Here is a 25,023-nt window from a genome sequence, read left to right on the forward strand (position 1 = left end):
TCCACAGCCTTTGCTGAGCACCATGCCACAACTCTGTTCCACCTGCAGGCGTATACCGACTTTGTGGAGGGACGCCTGGCTGCCAGAATGACATTACAGACTTCAGGAGGTAAGTCAAATGGCCTCAACTGTCGCCGCTCAATCTCCAAGCATGGAGGTGGAGACTGGACAGGTTCGGGTGGAGGACCGTCCCCTGCTGCTGCGACAGAAGGTCCTCCTGAAGAGGCAGACGAACCGGGGGATCGACTGACATACTGAGTAGCTCTGGATACCAGTACCTTCAAGCCCAGTCCGGAGCCACAAGGATGACTTGTGCCCGGTCGCGCTTGATCTTTTTCAGCACTCTGGGCAGAAGTGGTATAGGCGGAAAGGCGTACAACAGACCGCAACTCCACACGCGACGAAAAGCGTCGCCGAGCGAGTACCGCCTTGGAAATTCCAACGCGAAGAACTGATGACATTGTGCGTTCTCTTCGGTGGCAAATAGATCTAACCAAGGCTCTCTCCATCGCTGAAAGAGGCCTTGCGCCACGTCCGAGTTCAGACGCCATTCGTGATCCATCATGCACTGATGGCTGAGTTCGTCCGCTCTGGCGTTCAGAGAACCTGCCAGGTGTTGAACCACCAGGGTCTTGCCCTGATGTTCCAGCCACTGCCAGAGGCGCAGAGCCTCCTGGCAAAGTGTCCACGACCCCACCCGCCCTGTTTGTTGCAGTACCACATGGCGGTGGTGTTGTCCGTGAACACCTGCACTACACTCCCCCTGACAGAGGGGAGGAATGCCTTCAGTGCTAGACGAATCGCCCGCAGCTCCAAAAGGTTGATATGGAGCTGGGACTCCGCCGGAGACCAGAGGCCTCTGATCTCCGCCTCTCCCATGTGGCCTCCCCAGCCCTGGAGGGACGCGTCCATCACAACTACGTGCTCCGGTTGGGGAAGGGAGAGGGATCTGCCGCTGACCCACTCGCGGTCCGTGAGCCACCAATGCAGCTGTCTTGCAGTGCCCTCCGAGATCAGGACATGGTCAGAAAGGTTGCCCTGATGCTGGGCCCACTGAAACTTCAGGTCCCACTGCAGAGCCCGCATCCGCCACCGAGCGTGATGCACCAGAAGGATGCAGGAGGCCATCAGCCCCAGAAGTCGCAGCGTCAACCTGACCGAGACCCGGGATAAAGGCCGAAAGAGTGGAATCAGAGACTGAATATCCCGGACCCGCTGTTCGGGAGGATAAACCCGAAACTGCGCCGAGTCGAGAACCGCTCCGATGAAGAGGAGCTTCTGAGAGGGGCACAGGTGTGACTTCGGCACATTGATGGAGAACCCCAGCTGATGCAGACGGTCTGCCGTCGTCTGGAGGTGGTTGACGACTGTCTGGGGCGAGCCCGCCTTCAACAACCAGTCGTCGAGGTAGGGGAAGACTGAAACCCCTAACCTGCGCAGATGAGCTGCGACCACCGCCATCACTTTTCTGAACACCCGTGGGGCGCTGGTAAGGCCGAAGGAGAGCACGGTAAACTGAAAGTGCTTGTGGCCCACCGTGAACCGCAGGTAGCGCCGGTGGGCCGGCAGGACGGGGATGTGGAAATAAGCGTCCTGCAAGTCCAACGCTATCATCCAGTCTTCTGGGTCCAAGGCAGCTAGGACCTGAGCCAGTGTCAGCATTTTGAACTTCTCCTTCCGGAGGAAGCCGTTGACGTTCCGGAGGTCCAAGATAGGGCGTAGGCTCCCTTTGCCCTTCTTGGGTACCAGAAAGTAGTGGGAGTAACAACCACACCCTCCTTCTGGCCCAGGAACGCGCTCGATGGCCCCCTTGGCCAAGAGGGCCGTAACTTCCTCCTGCAGAAGTCGCAAATGATCCCCCGATACTCGGTGGTATTGCGGTGGCATGGCTGGAGGGGTCGCCTCGAAGGGGAGGGAGTAGCCCCTTCGGACGATTTGCAGTACCCACCTGTCCGAAGTGACAGTGCGCCAGTGGAGGAGGTGATGGCGAAGCTTGCCCTCCATTGGCGACACATGGGCCTGAAAGCACGGACTCGGAGGGCTTTGAGGCAGATGCAGCGGGTGAAGGTGTGGACTGATCTCGCCGTTGTCCCCGACCGCCGCCACGGCGGTTTCCACGGCCGCCACCGCGTTGTGTATTACCTTGCGGCACGTGGCTGGCAGCACGTGTGGGTACACCCCTTCCGTGGCCACGAAAGGAGTGAAAGGCAGCCGATTGCTGGCGCGGGGCCGAGAGGCCCAAGGACTTGGCCGTAGGCCTGGAGTCCTTTAAGCGCTCAAGCGCATGGTCTGCCTTGTTGCCAAAAAGGCGACGGCCATCAAACGGCATGTCCATCAGTGTATTCTGGACATCAGCCGAGAAGTTGGCGGATCTCAACCAGGCGTGGCGACGAATCGCCACCGTCGTTGCCATCGCTCTGCCCAGTGAATCGGTGGTATCCAGTCCACACCGAATAGAATACCGTGCCGCATCTCGGCCCTCCACAAGGGCTTGGCCGAGTTTAGCCCGTACCTCCAGCGGGCATTCTGGCAGCATGTCCGCGACCGTATCCCACAGGGAGTGGGTGTAGCGGCCCAAGAGGCATGCGGTGTTAGAAGACCGCAGACCCAAAATCAAGGAGGATAATACCTTCTTGCCGTATTGCTCATACCTCTTGGATTCCCTGTCAGGCGGAGCCGACGGGAATGCGGTCTGGGAATTGGAGGCCTGGATCACCAGGCTCTCAGGGGTGGGGAGGGTTGACAGGAAACAAGGGTCGCCCGGGGCCTGGCGGTGGCGTCTGGCCACTTTCCTATCTACAGGCGAACCTGTAGCGGGCCTGGACCAAGTCCCCAAAAGAACGTCGGTCAAGGCCTCATTAAACGGCAGCAGAGGCTCAGCCGAGCTTGACTGCGGTTTAAGGACCTCAGTGAGGAGGTTAGTCCTCACGGCCGCGACGGGGAGTTCAAGGCCCAAGGCCTTGGCCGCCCGCGTCAGCACCACACTATAGACAGCCCCCTCCTCCGTAGCCACGGTAGGAGGGGAGACAAAGCCAGTGTCTGGTGATGTGTCCAGACCACTGGCATCCCCAACTTAACCTGTCCAGTCCTCCTGGGACTGACACTCCCGTGTCAGAGGGTCCTCAGACCCCTCCCAATCCCCCTCATCACCCATCCCCTGGTACTCAGGGGTGTCAAATGATGGGGCCGGCTCATGAAAGATAAACTCTCCGAACGGCGTCTGAAGCGGCGCCGGAGCCGGGTCGGGGGGAGGCGTCGGGGACGGCACCGCCCTAAGACGGCGCCGGGGGTGACACCTGAGGGACCGGCGCCGGGGAGGTCATGAGGTCCACTGGCGACGATCCGGAACCGGATCCAGTGGGGCCCTGCGGCGCCGGCGGCGCCGAGGCCGAAGCACTCGACGGCGTGGGGGCCGGAGCCCCCGACCCGCTAGGGCCTCCAGACGGGTCCGCTGGGCCCGAAGGCGCCGCGGAGCCCGCCGGGGGAGTGAGGGACCTCATGGCCATGAGGAATCGCTCTGTCTCCTCCTGCATCGCGCGCGGCCCAGGGACCAGAGGGTATGGGGCCGGACGCGGCGCCTGCGACTCCTACGGAGCCGCGTGGGCGGTGTCAACTGAACCCCGGCCGCGTTGTGCTAGCGTCGGGGGGAGTCGGAAGAGCGATGACGCTTCTTCGACTTCTTGTGCTTACCTGACGACTTCGACCCAGAGGAGTGATGTCGACTCCCGGAGCTATGGTGGCTCCGCTCTCGCGACCGGTCCCTCGACCTCCTTCCGGACCGGGACCTCTCTCGGCACGGGGCCGACTGCCGGAGTTCGAGTCGCTTGCGGGGCCACTCCCGCCTAGCTTTCGAAGTCAGAGCCCGGCAGTCGGAACAGGTCTTATCGTCGTGGTCGACGCCGAGACAGTGGAGACACCGACTGTGAGGGTCCGTGACTGACATTAGTCGGTCGCAATCCTCACAGTGCTTAAAACCTGGCATCCCTACCGGCACCGTTCGGAGTCGAAGACTCGAAAAGGAATGATCAAAAGAGATCAAAAAAGTTTAGTCAAAAAAGACTAAGGTACCACTTTTTCCGGATTTGCGCTGCTGGCGCAGAAAAAAGAAGAACTGACGTCAGCACGCGGAGGCGGCGTCTAAGTACTCCGACGACGTCATCACGGCGCCGACGACGGACGCGGAGCCGCAGACGACGCCTACCGACGCGCAAGGGTACTGCTACGCAAAAGTTCCAGATCCAGTCTGACGCCTGGGGATATTCTAAGGTAAGGAATCTATCACTAACGTGTCTCTTTCAGATCTGGCATTTACAATCTGCTCTATCTACGGGAGTAACCTAGATGATCCAGGTATAATCAACTGGGTAAACGAAGAGCTGGCGCAGTGGCCACTTCCCATAATACTATGTGGTGACATGAATTTAAATCTACCTAGTAATTGGCAATCTGAAGTGAACTGGAAATATAGAGGTAGAAAGCCAAAGGTGTTTCAAGCCATGCTATACTTAATCAACACACATGGATTGGTGGATGTTTGGGCAGAACAGAGACCGGAACAAGATGGCTTTACCTTCTTTTCAGCTCCCCATCTGTCTTTAGCAAGATTAGATATTTTTTGTGGTTTCCTCCTCCTTGGCTAGATCATGTCATATTGATATTTCACCCAGGTTTATGTCAGATCACAGCCCACTTATTCTAAATCTAGAGGGACTTGGTTATGAAGGGCTGAATTCAAACTGGAGTTTTGAAAAGGCACTGCTGTATGTTTGCAAATATAAAGAACATATGCAGGGCTGGATTCAGGAGTTTTTGAGTATAAATATGGGATGGGCCCCCATCATGATGGTGGGGGATACCTTAAAAGCTGGGGTCAGGGGGGAGACTCTCCACTATTCAATTAGGAGGAACAAAAAAGAGAAAGAGCAGGTGAAACGTCTCCAATATAAATTAATAATCGAAGAAAGGAAATTAATATCAGCAGTTAAAGCAGGAGTCGGAGTAGAAGCAGCACAACTCACTGTAGCCGCAGCAAAAGCAGAGATTGGATCTATATTTGCGGAGAGACAGCAGCTAGATGGGCCTCTGCCCTAGGGAAACTGTATGAATGTGGGGAACTCATAGGACATCAATTGGCATTATCAATTAGACAGCAGTCAACTGCAAATGCAATAACCTTGATTCGCACAATCTCTGAGGGGGTTACGAATGATCCCGATAAGATTCATAAGGCCTTCAGGGTGTTTTACAGAGAGCTGTATACAGAAGGGGACATTAGACCCTCTGAGCTCAGGGAAATTGAAATTGCAGAATACTTAGAGACCATACCTATGACTAAACTTAATATAGCGGACCACGAACAAATGGAACACCCTCCAACCTGGGAAGAGATAGCTACCGCTCTGGCGAGTCTACCAGACGGTAAGGCAACAGGCATGGACAGTATCCCTGTTGAGTTTTATAAGCATTTTCTATCGCAGATCAAGGAAATTCTTACTGAAGTGGTTGTCTCCATCTTTAATGGTGCCTCTCCACCCCCTCTTGGTCCTTAGCTAAAATTGTAATCTTTCCCAAAAAAGATAAGTCACAGCTTGAAATGGCCTCCTATAGACCAATAACTCTAATAAATACAGACTCAAAAATATTTTCTAAAATTTTAGCAACCAGAATCTCGAATAACATAGCAGGTTTGGTATCTAGATGGCAACACAGGTTTACCCCGAAAAAGGGAACCACAGATCATGTTCGTCGGACAATCCCATTGTTCGATGCAGCCAGGAATGACAGGAGACCCGATCGCATTAATTCTACTCGATGCTGAAAAAGCTTTCGATCAGGTCTCCTGGCAATTCCTCTGGGACGTTTTGAGGAGGACTGGTTTTAGACCTAAGATGATACATGCTATCCAAGCTTTATATAAAAACCCCGTAGCCAGAATTATGATTAACGGACAACAGAACAGATTGAGATCTCACGTGGGCCAAGGCAGGGGTGCCCCTGTTCTCCACTCCATTTTGCCCTCTTTATTAATCCATGAATTAATAAAATTGAACCTAATACAGAAATAATGGCGGTAAGTAGGCATGGCACAGACATGAAGATCATGGTCTATGCAGATGATCTTGCTGCAGTCACCCCTGACCCAAAAGCTGCCATTAAGGCTTTAGAACAAGAGTCTCTGGAGTTTGGGAAATTATCTGGGTATGCCCTTAATAGAACAAAGACACAGATAATCTTAAACGAGAAAATTAATTGGGTTGATAGCCTAGTAGTTCCAAAAGCTAAATACCTGGGCGTTAACATAGTTGCTGACATGGACTCAATAGTAGGAGAAAATCTGATTCCGTTAGCGGCTGATATTAAAAAATCCCTTAGGAAAATTGATAAGCTGCACCTAACAATAATAGGTTGATCAATGTTATAAAAATGACCTTTCTCCCCAAATTACTTAATTTTTTTAGAACCATTCCCCTAGAGTTTAATAATAACATTCTGCACTTATTTGAAAAAAAAAATTGTCAATTCATATGGGCCTATTCACAACCAAGGAGAGCATATAAACTACTCTCTTTATCCAAAGATAGAGGGGACTGGGCACTACCAAATTTAAAATTATATTATTGGGCAACAGTCTTACAGTATAGCACTGCCTTACTGCATGAATTTCCTGACCAGGATCCCATAGAACTACCATCTCCATATACATAATTACTGGGGGAAAGTATTATGGGATGTCTATGGAGACAAGTGGACTTTGGATACTATAAACGGGTCCGGTTTAAGACTCTAATGAACGCATACCGGGTCTTTATTAATATACGAAGAACTTTTGGATTGGGTAGACTAAACCATTATACCCAACAAAATCAACAAGAGAGAAAGGGCGCGAGTAACCACTCCTATGCCCCAACCAAGTATATCATAAACAACTAAGGAGTGACTCAGTGAAAACGTAAATAATCCGTGAAACAGAAAATAAGTGTAAGAGTGTCAGGTTTATCAAAAGGCCCCAATCCGGTTCAGGTAACTACAAGATTATGCAAAACAATAATCTTATTAACCAGGAGGTTGCAACCCAGTAGATGTAGGGTATTCACACCCAACTGGGAAGGGCAAGTAAACCTCTGTGTTAAAAGGACCCTCACTCACCACTAGTTGGTGACATGCTTCATCATTGGGTACCCGCTGGGGTGGCCGAATGCCCCCCCAGCGTGCTACAACGCCTGATTTACAGCGGAGCGGGTTGGTGGTGAGTGTAACAGTGGTATAACTCAAAAAAGTGCAAAATATGTGTGTGCAGAATTAAAAAATACACGGTTGAAACCCAACCAAAATATTTAATGTGGGCCAACCTGTATTAAGGTTAAAAACGTGAAAGGCGGACACCACTAGGTTCTAGATTAGGAGACCTGTGTCCTTAATTAGTATATAAGGTCAACATGTTTCTGCTGTTAAAAAGCAGGATCGCACAGCATTCGTCAGGACCACAGAAAGAATTGCTCTCCGGTGGTATGTGCGCGCAAAGGCACACCCTCCCGTGAGGCACTTAGTGTGAAAAATCAAAAAAAATTACATTAGGTGCAATTACTCACGGATATTGCCCGTGCCGTCTCGCTGTGAGACACAGCAGCCAAGGATACAAACAGAAGGAAGGAAAATCACTTCCTGGGACAGGACGGCGCGGGCATTATTCACGCGGTGTCCAGTCTGTCACACTCGCGACTCCCCGCCTGAAACCTACTCTTCGGGAAAGCCGTCCGCCCGGACGGACGGCTTTCCCCGAAGAGTCTCACAGCGAACCGGCACGGGCAATATCCGTGAATAATTGCACCTAATGTAAATTATTTTGATTTTTCACACTAAGTGCCTCACGGGAGGGTGTGCCTTAGCGCGCATATACCACCGGAGAGCAATTCTTTCTGTGGTCCTGACGAATTCTGTGCGATCCTGATTTTTAACAGCAGAAACATGTTGACCTTATATACTAATTAAGGACACAGGTCTCCTAATCTAGAACCTAGTGGTGTCCGCCTTTCACGTTTTTAACCTTAATACAGGTTGGCCCACATTAAATATTTTGGTTGGGTTTCAACCATGTATTTTTTAATTCTGCACACACATATTGTGCACTTTTTTGAGTTATACCACTGTTACACTCACCACCCACCCGCTCCGCTGTAAATCAGGCGTTGTAGCACGCTGGGGGGGCATTCGGCCACCCCAGCGGGGACCCAATGATGAAGCATGTCACTAACTAGTGATGAGTGAGGGTCCTTTTAACACAGAGGTTTACTTGCCCTTCCCAGTTGGGTGTGAATACCCTACGTTTACTGGGTTGCAACCTCCTGGTTAATAAGATTATTGTTTTGCATAATCTTGTAGTTACCTGAACCGGATTGGGGCCTTTTGATAAACCTGACACTCTTACACTTATTTTCTGTTTCACGGATTATTTACGTTTTCACTGAGTCACTCCTTAGTTGTTTATGATAAACCATTATACCCCCATTAAAAGGAACCAAAACCTGCCACTAATCTCCGGAAACTCATACCTGCAGAAATGGCATAGAGACGGAATAGCTAAGTTGGGGGACCTGGTAACATCAGCGGGGTACGGTCCTTTGGTGAGTTAAAAGGCCAATATGATTTAAATGAGAATCTGATTTTTTTATATTGTGCTGTTAAAGATTTCTTGGCACATAAAACGGGTGGGTTAGCAGGCTTTGTAAGGTTAGCTTTTATAGATAAAATACAGGAACTTAAAACGCCCTTGATTGGTGGAATCTACTCAATATTAAATTGCCAAATGCCTGATGATCTTGAGAAAATAGATGAAAAATGGAAACTGTAGCTGAACACCCGTCAAGACACTTTTCGTCTTGCATTGAACCTTGCTCACAAATACCTGTTGTCATCTAAGTTACAGGCCCAATTCTATAAGACTGAATTTTTTCTTTACATCACCCCGAACAAAATAGCAAAATGGGGAACTGAAAGAGGAACAATGTGCCCCAGATGCTCCGAGTAGTCTGCAGACCAGGTACACATGTTTGCAACATGTCCAAATTTAAAACCTTTATTGAAGGAAGTACAACAATTTCTAGGAGTAGTACTGGCACTAGATATTCAACTCACCCAAACAACCATAATGATAGGCCTATTTGAAACTATCAGTAGCAAGGCAGGGGCGCTTTAATATTTGTTGATATGACCATCTATAGGATCTGTCTGGCTTCACATTGGAAAGATCCGAACCCTCCTTCGTTCGCACAATGGCAGGCCAGACTGCTGGCTACATGTAAATTAGAGAGCGCCATCTATGCTAAAAAAGGTAGACGTGCACAAAAGAAAGGGCTGGAGATTTGGGAACCTTATATGAAATGTTTAGATGGTGTAAATGTAGACTGTATAGGACTGTTTTTTTGTAGAATGTTTAAATATAGAAAAGCTCTATTGATTTTTCTTTTATCCTTTTTCCGAGGAAAATTGAAATTCTTTTTCTTTTTCTTTCTCTCTTTTTCCCCATCTTTCTTACTTATTTTTCTTTTCTTTATTTGAAACATGTATAATAGTATTGCATATACCAGTGAACAGTAACAGATACCCTACTGTTTATGATTATAACCGGGTTGTATAGATTGGTGTCGGGGTGGGGCCTGGCGCTGTAATGAACTTCTTTGAATAAATGGAATGTTTTTTTGCTGCATTTTGAGAAAAGAAAGAGTATTAAGTAACCTTCATAAGACAAGGAGTAGAATCAATGAAGAGACACTTCTTCCTGGAGATCAATAATAGCACAAGAATATCACAGGGGAAGGAACAATTATTAACTAAAAGAAGGGGTGAAAGAGCCAAAGAAATAGCATATCCTCTACCTTCACTCTCTAACTCATCCCAAACCCCATTCTACTACTATGACCCCCAAAATAGCCCTTTCTAGACACCTCCCTCCTATAGTGCTCCTTGCCTCATCTCAAACCTTTTACTATTCAGATCTACCAAACAAGCATTTCTAAACCCTTCCCTCATTTATACCTCCTAGATGAATTCGATACCTCCTCTTTCTCCCTAATTCACTTCTAGACTGTTCCTCCCTCCATCTCTCATTAACTCATCCCAACCCACCTCCTACTGCTATGATCTCCAAAAAGACCCTTCCCTCTTCTATCCTTCCACTATCCTTTTCAATCCAACTAACAGACTCACACGTCCACCACTCAAATTAATATCATATTTCCCTATACTAATTCACCACTAATCCTTTTTGGGTTCCGGAGTGGAGTGCTACTTGCCGAAAAGCACTTTGATGCCTTGTCTGGGGTCGTAAGCATTATATAAATGTAATTACAATTACACGGGAGGTTTAAACAAAACATCTGCTCCATATCCTAATTGCCTCACAGGCATCCTTCGTGTCAAGAGGAGGGGTTGGCCGAGGTTTTAAGTCTTGTTTCCTGCACTTAAACTTTCTAGTTTTACAAGTTTCCTTAAATGTTTTCTATAGATTGTATTGAGTAGGAAAAGGCATTAGTAGACACATGAGGTCCTCTAAAACACAAGAAAATGTGAAAGAGAAAGCTAGAGGACAGGCATCAAATAGTACAGATAGTATTGTTGAATGTAAGATTCTCCAGTAAACAGCACTAAATTGTGGCAACATCTACACTCCATAGGGCCAGATATCTTATTTTATAAACAAAACGCATTTGTGTAGGAAAAAGCAAACAGCCTTTAGCACAGAACTTATCCCACTCATTTCATTGCCTTAGCCTTTGGTAAATCACACAGGGCAGCTTTCTTGGCCAGCAAGCACACAGCAACAGTCTGACTGGAATCAAAAAGGGACCAACTGGGGAGATGTGTCCTGGCTAGGGTTGACATGAAGAGGGTGAGAATAACACTAGCTACCATATACACACAAAGTACAGGTCAAGATCCCTACTTGATAGAGGTTTAGGTTTTGAGACTCCTGTTAGAAAGGGTCATGAGGAAATTAACCTGGGTGGAGATTTCAACTAGCATGAGATGCTAAATGATTCAGACTAGGAATACCTTTTGGTAATGACAATGCAGCAAGTAAAAAACTTGCAGAATGGAAAGCTGCAGCTGCATGACTGTTGGTATCTTGGCGGAACTTTCACTAAGATTTAAAAAATATATAAATTTTTCCGACATTGGAACAGCTTGCACATGAGAATTAACCACTTGTTTGCGATGATCGCAATAGTGAGAGACCTGGAGGATAATACATTAGGACAATAGAATTCATCAATCATGCAGATATTTGCTATACGTCTTAGGCTAAGAGAAATCTTGTGGTAGGAGGGGGAAGATATAAAATGGGAAAGAACGAAACTCCATGGATACAGCTGGCAAGCAAGCAAATGGGACCAACAGTAGTAAGATATAGCTAAGAAACTCCAGCTCCTCCTTTCTCCCAGTGTGGACAGGTTTGATATCTGCCAGGTATGAAAGAACAAATTTCTTATTTGGGTAACATACTTTCTTACAGAGACACTATCTAGCCACAGATTCCTTACAATTTGAATATTCCCCAGGTGTCAGGCTTTATCTGGAAGCTTTTCAGCAGTAACTCTGTACACCAGTAGGTGGTGCGTGCAGTTCCGCAAAGATGCTGTCCACTCCAGAAATGACATTGGGAACCTATATAGGCGTCACATCGCCGGGATGACATTTTTTTATGAGTGTTTGCGCCCCCAGAAGAAAAGCATCAAAATAAAATTGGCGTGACCAGAGTTCCAATTCCTATTAATGTATAAAGTCCAAACACAGAAAGGGATGTGAGGGTCGCTGAGGAATTCTAGGTTAGATAAGAGTCTCTACCAGAAAGAGCGTTACCAAAGTAAGTAACTTGTTCTTCTGAATGAAGCCGGCCCTCAGTAACAAACCCAGCCCGACCCTTCTGGCCCACCTGGAAACCGCCAGGTGCTCGCTACAGTCAGTCAGCCCCAATTCCTCATCTCCTGAATAGATACCACAGCAGTACCTATATGGAGATGGGTCTGTGGATGGACTCAAACCAAAACGTCCTGCAGGACCGAGCTGACAAAATGCCCCTCTGGGAGAACCTGATTATCCCGACAACATGCTTCATGAACATATAAAGGGGCGTCCAAATGGCCACCTAAGTGAACGTACATGACAGGGGCTCCGTGCGACAAAGCAGTGGCAGCAGCTTTGGCCTCGTTAGATTGAGCAAGCAGTCCTTCCTTCTACAGCAGGGCTCTTCAAACTGGGGGAAGACTCTGGCCAAAAGAAGCATTGTGCTGATAACAGTGAATTGCTTTCAGCTGAAAAAATGAGCGGCATTAGCCTGTTCTGTAATGGGCCATCACTAACATCCTTTGCCATTTATATCCTAGCTGGGAGGTATCAAAATGGGAGGGAATCCAAATATTCTTCAAACCCCCCGGCCCCGCCCCCCCAATTCTAATAGTCATCGTGGATACTTATACTATTCTTGTCAGGCAGGCCTTACCAACACGTATGTTTGGTAATCATACATTGTGTTACTTTTTTTAAAAACTGCAATAAAACTTAACTGCAATGTTTATGCAATGTGTATGGCAGGTTTACACAGAGAGCCTGAAGCTCAATCGCACACTGCACTTGGAGAGAGAGGAAGGAACCAAATGTCGTAAACCTTTCAAAAAGCACTTAACTGCAGATTTAAACAATGAGGGCTGGTCCGGCAACCACAAAAAAGTCTAAAGGGCTGAAGTACTTTAACTGTATCGTGAGCAAAACCTTACCCGCCAGGGGCAAAACAAATAACGTTTCAGATAACTTTGCCTGGAAGGGGTTTATCTGCCGAGTACTGCACCAAGCAACAAATTTATCCAAACAACAGGTGAAGTCCAGGGATGCCTGGCTGCCAAGATGACATCAACCACCTTCGAAGGAAGGTCGAAGGGATTCAGCTGTTGCCGCTCAATCTTCAAGCATGAAGGTGGCGTTCGCAAAGGCACAGGTGCACAACCTTGCCCTGTTGCTGCAACAGCAAATCCTTCCGAAGCTGCAGTCTGATCGGAGGACAGATGTTCAAGATCAGTAGTACATACTCTCCAAGCCCAATCCAGGGCCACTAGGATGACTTGGGGCACCTCGGTCCTGATCTGAGAAAGTGGTTTCAGCGGACAGGAATACAGTAATCCCGAGATCCACCCTAGGCGGAACGTGGCTTTGGACAAGAGACGCCTTGAAAACTCCCATATGCAGAGGCGCCGACATTTTGCATTCTCTGCAGTGGCAAACAGATCAAGTCACGATTCGCCCTATTAGCCCTTCCTTATCTGATAGGTGCTGATGGATGAGATTATCCATCCTAGTATCCAACGATCCTGCAAGGTGGTTCAACACAAGGAAAATTCCTTGGTGGTCCAGTCATTTCCAGAAGAGCATGACATCCTGGAACAATGTTCGTGAGCCCACCCTGCCTTGTTTGTTGCAGTACCACATGGCGTGGTATTGTCCATGAGCACCTGAACTAGCCTTACTTTAATGAATGGTAGTAAGGCTTTCAACGCTAAACCGATGGTCCTCAGCTCCAGAAGACTGACATGGATACTGAACTCTGCCAGAGGCCTCTCATCTTCAAGTCCCCCCGTTTGCCACCCCACCCAAATCCAGAAGCGATGCATCAGTCACCTCTGTCCGCTCTAGGTGGGGAATGGAGAAGGGCCTGCCACTGACTCAATTGTGGTCTAGTAACTACCACTGCAGATGTTTCATAATCTCTGAAATCTAGATAAGGTCGGAGAGATCCCCTTGATGTTGGGCCTAATGAGACTTCACAATCCACTGCAGTGCCCACATATGCCACCTGGCGTGCTTCACCAGCCGGATGCAGAAAGCCATCAGACCCACCAGCTTCAGAGTCAACCTCATTGAAATCCAGCAGTGTGGCTTAAAAATCTCAATCATAGCCTTAATGTCCTGGACTCTCTTTCCCAGGGGAAGTCATGAAACTGAACTGTGTCCAGATTGGCTCTGATGAAAGGTAACATCTGAGAAGGAGTCAGATGTAACTTTGGCACATTAATAGTGAATCCCAAAGATGCCATGAGTTTTGCTGGAGGTGGTTGACGACTGCCTGAAGTGAGCATGCCTTAAATAACCAGTCTTTGAGGGAGGGAATGACTGGCACCCCTGACCTCTGAAGGTGTGCTCCCACCAACAATTTTTTGAACACTTAAGGTGCACTGGTGAGACAAAAGGGGAGCGAAAACGCTCCCGTCCTACCACGTACTGCAGGTAGCGTTGATGGCACTGCAGAATGGGTATATGAAAATAGATGTCAAGCAAGTTCAATGCCACCATTGAGTCTCCAGGGTGGAGGGCAGACAAGACCCGGGCCAGTGTGAGCATTCTGAATTTTGCCATCTGGAGAAAGGTGTTGAGGGGGCGCATGTCTAAAATAGGAAAACCACCTCAGTACTTTACAGGCAAGAAAGTAGCAGGAATAACAACCATGCCCTACTACTGGCGTGGGTACTTTCTCAATAGCTCCTTTGGGCAACAAGGCATGCACTTCCTGCCACAAAATAAAGAGATGGTCCTCCATAAGTCGCTGTGGGGATGGTGGATAGTGCAGTGGTGTACAACAGCCGGGTACAGCATGGCCTGCTAACATGTCATGAATTGTTGAACCCTGCCTTCCACCAAGTGGCTGTGCTACGCTAACGGTACACTAAAGGGGTCTGGCAGACGAGGCTGCTGGGGGGTGTACTGGGCAGCCGTTGACCTGGACCATGGGGGCAGTGGGCAGCAGGGCCTCAACCGCAGAATTGCTGGGTGCCTTGTGGAGATTAGATTCGCTGACGGTATGATGTGCCTCTGCCAAAGTCGCAAAAGGAGTGGTAGTGCTGAGACGATTGGGAGGTGGGGCAGATAAGCCCTGGAAGTGTGCCGAAGCCCTCCTCTCCTTGAACTGCTCAAGCACAGTGTCTACTATCAAATAGTCCCCAAACAGACAAGTCCTGTTGAACAGCATGTCCATGAAGGATGCCTGGACATCACCTGAAAAAACAATTTACAATGCTATAGGTCTTGCAATTGTGTGTTTTTAACCTCTGGCATTGTAAAAGTTTAAAAAAGAAAGAGCGTGGTGTCCCTGAAGTGGATGCTGCGCTCTGAATTACAGTTAAATAAATAAAATAAAAAAACAAACAGAGCATGGTGTTCCTGAAGTGGGCATTGCGCTACGAATAAGTAAAAAAACATAAACAGAGCGCAACAGACCGCAGAGCGCAACACACCGCAGTGTCCCTTAAGCGGGCACCGCGCTCCGAATAAGTAAAAAAAACTGAAGCGGGCGTCGACACAACTTCAGACTTTTAAAAATAAAATGTAAACGGAGCGCGGTGTCCCTAAAGCCAACGCCTAGCTCAGCATGCACATACAACAAAAAAAAGCAGCTGCCATTGTCAATAAACTAAATAGTGCTCACCCACTACATAAAGCATGCCGTGTAACAAGCGATTTTAAAGGTCCAGTCCTTATGGGCCGTAACGAATGGAGAGAAGGTGGTACCAAGGCTGGACTAACAAGCCTCATAATGAATCGGAAGCCAGCGTTTACCAAGGACAATGACACAAGCTAAGTACAAATATGAGAGGAGAGTGGCCGGGGCTTCCACAGCATACTCTATTACAGTATGCCTCGCAGAGGGAGCAGTGCATGCGTGCTGCCACTAGGTTCGACATAAAAACAGTGGACCTCAGTCAAGCGTGGCATCGAAGGGTGGCACCGTTGCCAATGGCCCGCCTGCTGGAATCTGTGTTGTCCATGACAAAATTAATTGTAAACTTGACAGCGTCTTGACCGTCTTCTATGGCCTGGGCAAGGGAAGGGCGAAGATCTTCAGGGACCATTGGGAGGAATTAAGCACCAAATCCCATAGGGCGTGAGACTAGCGCCCTTGCTGGATATGGGACATAGGTGTATTGTCAGCTTGTTGATGGTGAACACCAGTAATGTCAGGAGCTCAGCCATCACATGCAGTTGGTACACAACAGACTGTGGCAAGCCTGCATTTAGCAGCTAGTTCTTCTGTTAGAGGAATATGTGAAGTTCCGACATCAGAAGTTGGGATGCAACTACTGCCATCACATTTATAAACACCTGCGGGGCCAAGGTAAGTTTGAAGGAAAGTACGGCAAATTGGAAGTGTTCCTGGACAACCTTGAAACACAGGTTTTGCCTGTGGGACTACCGAAAGGATATACACAAATATGCATCCTGCATGGCCAACCTAGTTCCAGAACACAGAGGATCCTAGACTTTCATGAGAATTTTGAATTTGTCCTTCCAAACAAAGGCATTGAACGGGTGGAGGTCGCCCTAGTGCTTTTCCAGGGCAAGGAAATAGCACGAATAGCATCACTTGCATTACAAGTAACTGTTTAACGCCACCTTTGGAGAGTAAAAGATTTAACTCCTGCATTAGGGTTGTGTAGTACTCCTCCGAAATTTGTTCTGTCATGAAAAGAAGATAAAGCAAGTAGGAAATTACAAGTAGAGTGTGGAACCTTTGAATATTCTGTAAGACCCATTTGATTGACTCATGCCGAATCCTGCTTCCCATTAGTCTGCCATGAGTGTTTAAGGAGAAACTAAAGCTTTGTAGCCGCTACAGCGGAGAAAGGGGAAGTGGAAGAGTGTTAACCTTGCTTACAGTGTTATGTTTCAACCATAAAAGCAATAGGTGCACTTTTGTACTACTGTTCGGGAAGACTGATGTAGCCTACAGGCCAGCCCTTAGAACAGCTTTTGTATTTCCTAAATTGGTGAGAAAACGGTTTTATCAGCATCAGTAAACATAAAGAGCATGCAGAGGCTCATCTGTCTTTCAAGTGCTGATCCTGCTTTTTCCACCCAGAGACTGTACTCATCAAAGGGCATATCCATTTGGGATGCCTGTACATTACCACAGAAAATCCAGGTGACCTCATTCAGACATGTCTCCTAAGCACGACGCGTGTTAACAGCACTACCAAGGCAATCCGACCCACACGGATCATGTATTTCACTGTATCCCATCCATCATGTTTTGTCTTGGCAAGAAAATCTCTGAGGTACTCTGGAACAGCTGGCAAAATCTCATTGTCCATATAGTACAGGGCATCTGAATAGCTTCCCACAAAGCAGACTGCATTTAAGGACCTAAGGGACAGGCTAGTGGACAAAAATAATCTCTTGCCAATAAGGGTCTGCGGTGTAGGGTACTTTAAGCACACCGTCTAGTTCGCCTGGCGCCGGTCAATGTAACAGACCTATTGGCTGACTAAAAGGAAGGCAAGAACAAGGCTAGGACCATGGAGCCATCAAGGTGTCAGTGAGGGAATCAGCTGCGATTGCTCCGACGATGTCAGCCCTGGTTGGATGGTTTTTGTTGGAAGTTAGCTTTTTTCTTAATGAAGAGCAGATGCAGCACCTCAGCCGCCTTCAAGATGACAACAGAAAGCAACACTGTTTTACATCGGTGGCTCATGTGGCTAGTCAAGCTACATTTCAGGGGAGGTCTCTTACCCACTTGGATTTTGTAAATCCAAGTATACTGCACCATCAGTACAGCAATGGGAAGGAAATCATCACCCTCCTCCTCATCATCATCATCATCATCAGCGTGCTGGGGGCCCTTGATGTAGCTTGTACAGGGTAGGAGCCAAAAAGAGAATGGAGACTCTGCCAGTAGCTGTGTCACAGTGGAGGCACTGGTTTAAGAGTCAAGCTGCAAGATGACTGGTTGTGCTTTCTTCATCTCGTACCATGATATCAGTTCAACTGGGGTCGACTTTGGTTCGAGGACTGGCAAAAGCATAATTTCCCGCGGATTCAATACTAGTGCTGGTCCTGTGAAAACCAGTGTAGATCTTAGGGACGGCATGGATGTCTGTACTGGGGAGTCTGTGGACCCAGCAGCAGGTCCCATGGGTACAGATGGCATCTGGAGAGAGCTCTTTGTCAGTAATCAGACTGAAAGCCCCTGCGCTCCATGGACCCGAAAGCATGTCAGAGGGGGGCAGAATCACACCACAGATGCGCAGCCGGGCCCCCATGAAGACTGATGTGTGCTGCAGGGTTGCCAAAAGCCTGGGAAACTTGGGGTGAATTGTGATCAGTTAAATGTGCCTACTCCATCGAGCTGGGATGGGAGCCAAGATCGGCTTTGTCTTTTTATAGTTTCATTTAGATTTCAACTTTGGCTTACCAGAGAACTTTAAACATGAAGCGGATTGTTTGCCAGAACAGCCTCCTAACTTGGACAGAGTTGAGCTTGAATGAGACGGTAGTTTTGCCTACGATCTCGAGTTCGGCAATATAAAGCTTTGCCTCCCAGTTCCGGATCGCCTTTGAGTGCATATGAGCAGACATGTGCATGAAAAAGAGTTGTGAGTAAAGTCCAAGCACCAAAGGCACACCTCATACGCATCCGTGAAAGACATCTGCTCCTAGTAGTCTCAACATGGTCTGAATACGATTCCCTAGGACACTGTCTACAAATCTTTAGTCAGACGGATCCGCGTTAGGAGGTGTGGAAAGAAAAGAACTGATGTCAGCACATCATTGTGGCTCTGTTCTGTCACATCTGCAAAGGTGCAAAGTCAATGTGAAGCTGTACAAAGCCACCTGCGTGTGAGCAGGAGCACTGCTGTTGGAATTCTCCTGGTCCAGTCTGGTGCCTCGGGATATTCTAACTACGAGGTATCTGTGGCCTAAAGTATCCATCAGAATCCTAGATTACTGAGAAGTGTGGCGTAAGCACCGTGCGCATGCAAGTATACTTTTAATTTTTCACAAGTTTGTTTTTATTTTATTTGAAGGCAAGCTGTACATTTGTATCCTACCAAAAGTGCATATAGACCCACCTTTAAGCAATCCACAATGAATCCTGGCAGCGTGTGGGAGGTGCTTGAGCAGGAAAAGTCTTTGGGTGTGATGGCTGAGGAAGCGAACCACTGACTCGGCTCAGCCCCGTCCCATATGTTATGAGTTCTATAGTGAACTTAGGGCCTTAAGCCATTAGACAAGAATCCACCTTAAAGCAAATTAGCACGGAGGTTATCTGAACAATCCTTATTACTATGCTCTGGACCCAGTTAACCGGAATAAATGAAAACAATTGTTCTTTAAAGCACTGGCACGAATGCCGCATTTCCCTTGCACTTGGTAAGAATATTGTACCTCCGCATTTGCAGCAACAGGTCCAGGTGGATCTAGTCTTCGCTTCCTTCGAGGGCCGATTGCATCCAATGCAGTTCGATTTGCATCTCTTTGCCTTATCTGTTCCAGTTCTAGTTGTTGCATCTGTGGGGGGCAAAACATTTGGTTCAAAATCAAGCCATTCATTATTAAGAGGAGCCTCAAAAGCAAAAAATACATTATTACACCCTTCCAAAACACAAGGATAACTAACAAATACTGCGGTTAAATTTCGTAAGAAAACTTTAACGTTCATATTCTACTTTTGAAATTACAAGGTTCACTGTAAACATCATTTAGTGCAACATTTGGAATGATTAGGAATTAAAAATATAAAATGAAAAAGTAATATTTACTGTTTTTTTGATGAGTGCAGTTCCTTTCTGCACCCTTCCTTCCCTTTCCTCAGTGAGCACTAGTTAAACACAATGTTGACAGTTTGGTTCATGTATAAACATTTAAATTAAATATTAAAACGGATTTGCGGAAAAATAAAAATGTCCATCAGCGTTTGCAAGCTTAATAAAATGGCTAGCTCAATTGTCAAAACTTCTGCCAGGTCACTGGCTGAGAAGAGATGTTTATATTTGCTCCAAAGGCTATTACAAGGCTAGACGACTATCCTACCTGGTTATCAAACCTTGTTCTGATCAAAAAACTGTTGAGGCTGGGGTAATGAAGCCAGGGAAACTTATCATGGCTTGTAACTCCCAGGGGTGGCTCTCCTGCTAAGGTGGAGGACCGTCACCCGACTGCTTTTGAGCAATGTAACTAAAGGAAAAATAAAATGATAATAACTCAATGTTATTATCATTTTATTTGTTCCTGCTGCTTTGCAGCCGGGGTGGGCGGGCTGCTCTGCAAGGCGATCAGGACAGAGGAGGAGTTGTTTGACCACTTCTAGTGCGCATGTATGTTTGGAACAGTCTTGAGCACTTTGTACGTTCTCCACGCAGGCTGCATCATAGCTTGGGTGGAGAATATGCCCAGGCCCCCAGTCTCTGTCTGAGCGCCGAACCACGACGCTCAGGCAAATCACAACGCTGTCGATAAGTTAGTTTTTTTTTTAAATGCCACTCCCCCAGCCCAATCTGTGCTGGCCGCCACTGGTAACTCCTAGTGCTCCCAACATAATGTCAACATTTGGCTCATGGATGCAGTAAGTCTCCATGTGAGCCCCATCAGGAGAAATGAAGATCCAGGAGAAGAAGGGTAGGATCTGCTTTAGCTTAGAAAGATCGACAATGGGTCAGAGTTTCACGCTCTTAACTCTTTACCATGAGGTTACAGAGATAGGTTTCCCTGTCCCCTTTACTGGGGGGGAAGGGTGAACTTTGTTTTAAGTGCTGGATTGGTGGCTCAGCGGACTAATATATTCACATCAGCAATCTGTGTTTGACCTCCTGGTAACACGTTTGATTCCTGAGGGGTCCTCTCAGCCTTTCATACTTCTGATGGCTATAAAATGAGTACCATTACCTTGGGTGCCAATATATACATCTTTAATTTCAATGTAGAGACACCAAAACATTGGTAAATATATGGTGGCGAAAGAAGGTCTCCCTGCCACTATTAGACTTGCCGAGATGATACAAATTAGGCTGGGTGGTATGGAGAGAATCATTGGAAATTCCTGGTTCCAGTTGAGGCTGAAAGAGTTGGGTAGCTCTTTCTCTTGAAGTGTCTCCTCCTCAACTACTTGGTACCCGAAGAAAAAGAGGCTCTTGTTGGGGATTTGAAGTCAAAAGACTATCATGCCATGAAAGACAGGAAGGCCTCCATCAGCTAGAAGAAATAAGGTGATCTTGGCAGTCCTGCTTAGATGAAGCTAAGGAACTGTGCTGTGATTTTGCCTGCCGCATACTCGCATCTCTCCAGGGAGGTAAGTTCTTACTTTCAAATGAGAGGTAAATTACTTTCTACTCTATCTCAGCCTTAAGATACAAAGACTTAAGGTATGAGTGCTAGTATATGAACACACTGAAGTTCATGGACCTGACTGCAGGTATACCTCAGTTTTTATGAGAAAACAAAATTGAATTCAACAAATCATGAATTATTGCCTTGCTTTTTGAAAAACTATAAAGAAGGTTACCTTGCCATTCAATCTTTATTTCGCACAGATACAAATAGCACAACTATATTGAAGGTTTCCTGGCCGTCTAGTGAAGTTAAGGTCATTTAGCATGGGAGCCTTAATTTTGTCCAACTCTTGTTTTTATGTAAAACATAGATTGGAGAGCAAGGGAGCCTTCATTATAGCGGGACAGGAGAGCTGAGCCGTAATTTCCTCATTTAATGCAATTTCAGCAAAAAATGTTCACATGTATTTCTGCTGCACAAATCTTGATTATGCAACTTCATTAACGTTACCATTACGGTGACGAAATTCAGTACACATAGGGCAATTGTTCATTTAGCCAATCAGTACGCTGGTCTCAGTTGATTAACAGTTAACTGTATCTTTTATTTTCACTACTCTCACGGTTGAACTGATTTGTATGATGGCAATTAATCTTGCTGAACAAAGGCATATGGTATATTAAAGAGTAGGGACACTCCTGTGGGGAGGGCTCTGGAAAGGGGGAGAATAGAAGGCAAGTGAAAAGTATTCTACTGCATCACGCTGCAAAAGCTAACTTATTACTCCTTCCTAAAGTTTAGAAATATTAGCAAGCAAGTACCGGTAAAGCCAATAGGTTTGGGTTTAATGTGCTAAAACATGAAAAGGGAGGCATGTACAAAAGCAGTTTCTGTGCATTAGTACATTTAAGCCAAATCTATTGGCTTTGCCAATGATCGTTAGTTGTGTAATACAGTTCTGGCCTCACAGCCACTTCTTTCCTCAACTCTCAGCCTCAACACTTCTTTCCTTACATGAAACAAGGAGCCGTTTTCATCCAAAGCTCGAGGATTGTATGGACCATTTCTACAATGGGACAGAACCTAACAGATCATCAATCAACACAAAGGTAACTTTATCCTATTTTCACTTCTAGACTCTCTCAACTAGCGTTCAAGTTCCACAGCAAAAAGTATAAAACGGAGTACAAAGGGCAGATAGAGGCGGCCCAGACAATAGATAATACAAGTTACTAAACTATATATTGCGATCACCCCCGTATTGCCATCTTTCATAGATTCACATGCTTGAATCATCAACGTCATCAAGGTGAGGGTATCACAGTATTATAATGAAAAGCAGTGTAAAGCTAAGCTATGCTTAAGCCAATGTGAGAGGCCACAGTGGTAACCTATTCACATTATTAAAAAATAACGAAACTTCTGTCAAACAGGGAAGAGCATAGCAAACACTTCTTCGTGCAGGGGTTGCGAATTTTCAGCGCCTTGAGCTTTTTGACCTTTGGTTTTCTTCTTCAACACATGTGACCGAACAGCCTATCTTGAATTGTGGGGTGATGCCTAGGACACAATCTGCTGGTGCCGTTTTTTGCTCCAAAAAGAGTCTCAAAGTATCTTTGCTCACTCAGCCTTCCCACCAATACTATCTCACAATGAGCAATTGGCAAGTGGATAACTTGACCAACATCCTGTTGATAAGTCGGTGCAGAGATATACATTTTTCACAAATGTTATTTTCAATCGTACAATTGCATCAGTTTCCCTAGGAGTCTATGTTAACAGTTGGTCTCACTGACATTCATTAGAAATGGTTAAATTGGTTTTTTCTGCATTAGTCACTTCGTTTATCTTCCATTACAGTAATTGGAAGATAAACATTTCATATTTTAGTAACTGTTAGGACCTTACATAGTTATTCTTCATTCAGTATTGCTTGTGTTGGTGCTTCATAAAGTCTCAAGAACATCTAAAGAAGGAAGCGTCCCTTTATTAGTTTGTCGGGGTATCTCACAGACAGCACAGAAAACCAAAACATCTTTGGCCACTCACATGTTCAGACACGAGGAAAACGCAACATTGGCAGAAATACCAGAGTGGGCAGATTTTATCCCTAGACTAGAGCAATTGCACATAATGGGGATTCGGCTAAAACCTTCTGTGCCAAAATGCAGAGCTGCTAATATTGTTTGAAGGGATGAATGAAGGTGTAGAAATGTGAGCTTGAAGACCCTGGGAACTTTTGCAAGGTGGGCACTGCAGGGTATGAACATTATTTCTTACATTTGTAATTAAAATTGAGCAAAGAGACTCTCACACATTTTAAAATAAGCATTGTCAAAGCCAGTCTTTAATGTGAGAAAGTATACAACCAGTATTTGTGCATGCCTCCGTTGGCATATTAAAGCCAGACTTCCTGGCATTGCTATTGCTTCTTAAACTGTGTTTATGGAACGCTCCAGCACGCAAAATGGTATTCCTAACTTTTATTTTTAAAGACGCTTCGATCCAAAAACCATTTTTTTTTTGTATCAAATGCATGAATGACAAAATATGATGTGTGTGATGATTAAGTATAATTTTGATATTCAAGTTAGTCCCTGAAGCGCTGCACAGCAAGCACTCTATAGAAGGTGCAATAATACACCAAACAGTCAAAAGCATGAGGTGCGAGAAATACTTCTCTGGGCAAAGCCAACGCTCACTCGATACTGCGCTGAAAGAGCTCAAAGGGAGGCTGGACGCTGGTGGTTGAAGGTGTCCCATGCTGCAGCAGAACACTGCCCCCACTGATGTGACTGGCTACATGTGATCTGCTGCTGCTTAGCCGAGCTGAGCCAGAAAATTCTGCCCTGCTCTACTGAAACAAAGTTTCCAAATTCTCCAAACTTTGTGGGGCCCGACCCTAATTCTAAGCTAAGAAAGACCTCTGCTATCTATACACATGTCCCGGAACATCTCCATCAAACGTCAAGTTTACTTCCGAAATAGAAATAATTAAATATAGCTTATGCCTGGAAAATTAATTAGAAATTTCATTTCTTGAACGCAGTAAAAGACGTGTTAACAAACTATGAAATCCCTGTGTGCACCTTTAAATCACGTTAATTATATTACATGAAATTGCCTCCACAGTATCCTATATATAGACATTGTGTGGGCGACATCTTCGAGACACTGCAAAAGAGAATATGTGCCCCTTTGCCTAGTCATATTACTTTCTCAGCTAAAATATCATTGGCTTTCTTCCAGATTAAATGGCACTTAAAGAGGCATCTCCGATTACCCTTTCAAGGTGGGCAGCAACAGTGGTGAGTGCTAATCATTTACAAAGGTCATGATCGGAAGCTAGCCCGCAGGCACTCATTTCAAATTCGATTGATCCCTATTTGTAGTCAGGTAAAGAAAATGGACATTTCGGTCCTTCTGTAATTATGAGGCTCCGGGGCAACTGCAAATAGATGTGCAAAGCTAGACACTTGCAAATACCTTCGAGAGGAAATTATAACATGCAAGTGGGAAAGGTTAAAAATAAAGCTGCCCATAAAATCCCATCTTTTACTAATTTGCCATGATCACCATTTGAGAATGACAATCATATATCAACACTGGGATGAATTCCATTCATGATGACAGTGGGTCAGTGGCTCTTGTGCAAGAGAGGGCCTTTGAGGACCAGAGCTTAACTACGGAAAAGGTAAACTATGGCTAAAATGTAGAAGGAAGGGTGAACATACACTAGGAAAAGGAACTACTGTATTATACACAATGATGCAACTTAACACGTTTTAAATACGCCCATGTAATGGAAAACAGCCTGAGTAATAAAAAGACCTACAACAGAGTCTCAGGAAGGGTTTCATTGTCTTTTTCTTGACAAATAGTATGGGTCTGTGCATTTTCTGGAGGGTGCAATCTGAGCAACATTATTTACCCCCATTG

At 46.3% G+C, this 25,023-nt stretch overlaps 1 protein-coding gene across 1 annotated transcript in view; it reads right to left on the reverse strand.

Annotated features, from left to right (window-relative positions):
* LOC144799895 (transcription initiation factor TFIID subunit 4-like) overlaps positions 1–25,023 on the reverse strand; it is a 1,364,652-nt gene that overhangs the window by 308,595 nt on the left and 1,031,034 nt on the right. Inside the window, exon 14 of the mRNA XM_078671504.1 lies at positions 19,204–19,326. Coding sequence (XP_078527630.1) covers positions 19,204–19,326 — 123 coding nt within the window. The remainder of the gene's footprint in view (positions 1–19,203; positions 19,327–25,023) is intronic.

The sequence above is a fragment of the Lissotriton helveticus genome, chromosome 12 (assembly GCF_964261635.1).
Source record: "Lissotriton helveticus chromosome 12, aLisHel1.1, whole genome shotgun sequence".
NCBI lineage: Eukaryota > Metazoa > Chordata > Amphibia > Caudata > Salamandridae > Lissotriton > Lissotriton helveticus.